We start from the raw sequence: 2,364 nt of genomic DNA, 5'->3' as shown, positions 1-2,364 counted from the left end.
GAGGAGCGGAGCCATAGCCGGGTTGCGGCTGCAGCGAGGGAGAAGGTGAGCGCGGGGTATGGGGGTGGGGTTGGATGGAGCGGCGGGTCCCGGGGAAAAGCCCCGGGAGGGCGGGGTCCGTGTCGGGGGCAAGGCGCGATGGGGGTGCGGCGCCGTGTCGGAGCCGCGAGTCGGGGTCTGCTCGAGGCGGAGCCGGCGCCGCCCCCGCCCCCGCCGGCTCCGCCCCCCCGCCCCCGCCGGCGCCGCCCCCGCCGGCGCCGCCCCCGCCCCCCGCAGGCACCGCCGGCGCCGCCCCCGGCGGCGCCGCCCCCGCCCCCCGCAGGCACCGCCGCCGCCCCCGCTGGCACCGCCCCCGCCCCCGCTGGCGCCGCCCCCCGCTGGCGCCGCCCCCGCCCCCGCTGGCGCCGCCCCCGCCCCCGCTGGCTCCGCCCCCGCTGGCGCCGCCCCCGCCCCCGTGGCGCCGCCCCCGCCCCCCGCTGGCGCCGCCCCCGCCCCCGCTGCGCCAGCCCCCCGCCCCCGCTGGCGCCGCCCCCGCCCCCGCTGGCGCCGCACCCTCGCCCCCGCTGGCGCCGCCCCCGCCCCCGCTGGCGCCGCCGGCACCGCCCCCGCCCCCCGCTGGCACCGCCCACGCCCCCGCTTTCGCCGCCCCCGCCCCCGCTGGCGCTCGCCCCCGCCCCGCTGGCACCCGCCCCCGGCCCCGCTGGCGCGCCCCCGCCCCCGCCGCCCCCTGGCCGCAAACGCGGGTACTGCAGCCCGGCGTTCGGCTCAGAGTGTGGCCCCTCCGGCGCGCCGTCGGCTCGTGGCCGCATGCGCGGTGCGGCGGAGCAGCATGGCGGCGGGTGGTGTTCGGTGCCGGGGGGCGGCGGGAGCAGAGAGGCCAGCGGTGAGGCGCGGGCTCCCCTCCAGCGGGTGCGGGGGTGCGTGGTGGCTGCCCGAGGGTGGTGGACGGGAAGCTTGGAGCCGGCCGCTGCGGCAGGCCTGCAGGAGGCTAGCCGGGTGCGGGCAGCCCCGGGCCAGAGGCGGGAGGTGACGGAAGGGAATGGGAGAAGGAGGCGGGCACCCCCCCCCCCCACACCAAGTCGGCAGTGCTCCCCCGGCCCCCGCTCGCCCCCGCGCAGCCGCCCCCAGCTGCGCCTCACGTCCCTGAAGCCTGTGTCCCGGGAGCGCCGGCCTCCCCAAGGCCCGTGGTGCGGGCTGCCTCGGCCTCCCTGAACGCGGTCGCCGCTGCTTGTTTATGTGTGGCAGGGGCTGCGCTGAGGACGCGTTTGTCCGTTCGTGCCTGGGGATGCCGTTGGCTGCGCCCGCTCCAGGCTTGTGTGGGCTGCGAATGTGCCGGGCCTCGCTGTGCTGGCGGCGTGGGGGCGAAAAGGAGAGGCGGAGCGCTGAGTGGCTGCGGGCAGGATGGTGGCGCGGCTGAAGCTGGAGAGTCCCGAGAAGGCTGAAGAAGAAGAAGAAGAAATGGAAGGCCACCTGGCTGGCAGCTGCCTGGCGCTGCGGGTGAGGAAGGCTCCGTCTTGGTAGCCCGCAGCAGGCCAGGCCGCCAGCGTGACCCGCAGGGTCTGTATGTAGTCACCAGCAGCAGGCATGTTCCAGGTTGTGGAGCGCGCGAGTGCGGCTGCTGTGCGTAGGGAGCCTTGTCTCGTAAGAGCTGCGAGACATGACGTTTTGTCTTAGGTGGGGACAGCCAAGCGACCGGAGTTACGGAAGAGGAATGGAGGAGAGCAGGACGGAGAAGCGTCTGAAGCGGCAGAGTCTCCCGGTGAGCGCGGAGAGCGAGAGCTGCGGTGAGTGGCGGGCCCTCGGGGCCCTGTCGCCCCCTCTTCTGTGTCCCGAGCTCGTCCCCTGGATCCTTCTCTCTCCCACGCTGCTGTGATTTTTTTTTTTTTTCTTTTTCCTTTTGTTTTCCTTTCCCTGTACCTCCCGTCTTCTGTCTGCGTGTGTGTTCTGCTCCCTCTCCCTCTTTTTCTCCCTTCAGAATTTCTCTAGCCGGCTCCCTGTCTCTATTTCTCTGTCCTGCTGGCTGTCCGGTCGTTCTTACTGTACCTCCCTGTCCAGCCGGCTCTCTTTTTGCTCTCCCTTTTTGCCTTTCTCTCCTTCTCTGTCCTGCTTCATGGCCCTTTCTTCTCTTTCTCTCCCTCTCTGTTCTCTAGCCCCTTGCTGGTTTGTTTTGGGTTTCCCTGCACACACGCCCCCCGCCCCTTTCTTGGTCTCTTTGTCTAGATCTGACCCTTTCTTTGTTTCTCGGTCCCTTTTTTCCTGTTCACTGTCCTTTTTCTCTCTCTGTCTGTGTCCCCTGCGCTCCGTTGCCATCTTTATCTCTCCTTTCTTCTTCATCTCCTCCCCCTGCCCCCGTCTCTCTCTCCC

At 71.7% G+C, this 2,364-nt stretch overlaps 1 protein-coding gene across 6 annotated transcripts in view; it reads left to right on the top strand.

Annotated features, from left to right (window-relative positions):
- The first annotated feature begins 1,681 nt into the window (after positions 1-1,681).
- The window catches only part of LOC142359243 (uncharacterized), a 19,370-nt gene continuing 18,687 nt past the window's right edge, over positions 1,682-2,364 (top strand). For all 6 annotated transcript variants that reach the window (XR_012762211.1, XR_012762208.1, XR_012762209.1 and 3 more), the window contains exon 1: positions 1,682-1,784. Coding sequence is in view for 2 of the 6 variants with exons in the window: in XM_075411951.1 (XP_075268066.1) it covers positions 1,712-1,784 (73 nt within the window). In the remaining 4 variants the exon portion in view is untranslated. The remainder of the gene's footprint in view (positions 1,785-2,364) is intronic.

Source organism: Opisthocomus hoazin, unplaced genomic scaffold (genome assembly GCF_030867145.1).
Source record: "Opisthocomus hoazin isolate bOpiHoa1 unplaced genomic scaffold, bOpiHoa1.hap1 HAP1_SCAFFOLD_207, whole genome shotgun sequence".
NCBI classification, from domain to species: domain Eukaryota; kingdom Metazoa; phylum Chordata; class Aves; order Opisthocomiformes; family Opisthocomidae; genus Opisthocomus; species Opisthocomus hoazin.
This window is presented reverse-complemented; position numbering and strand designations above follow the sequence as displayed.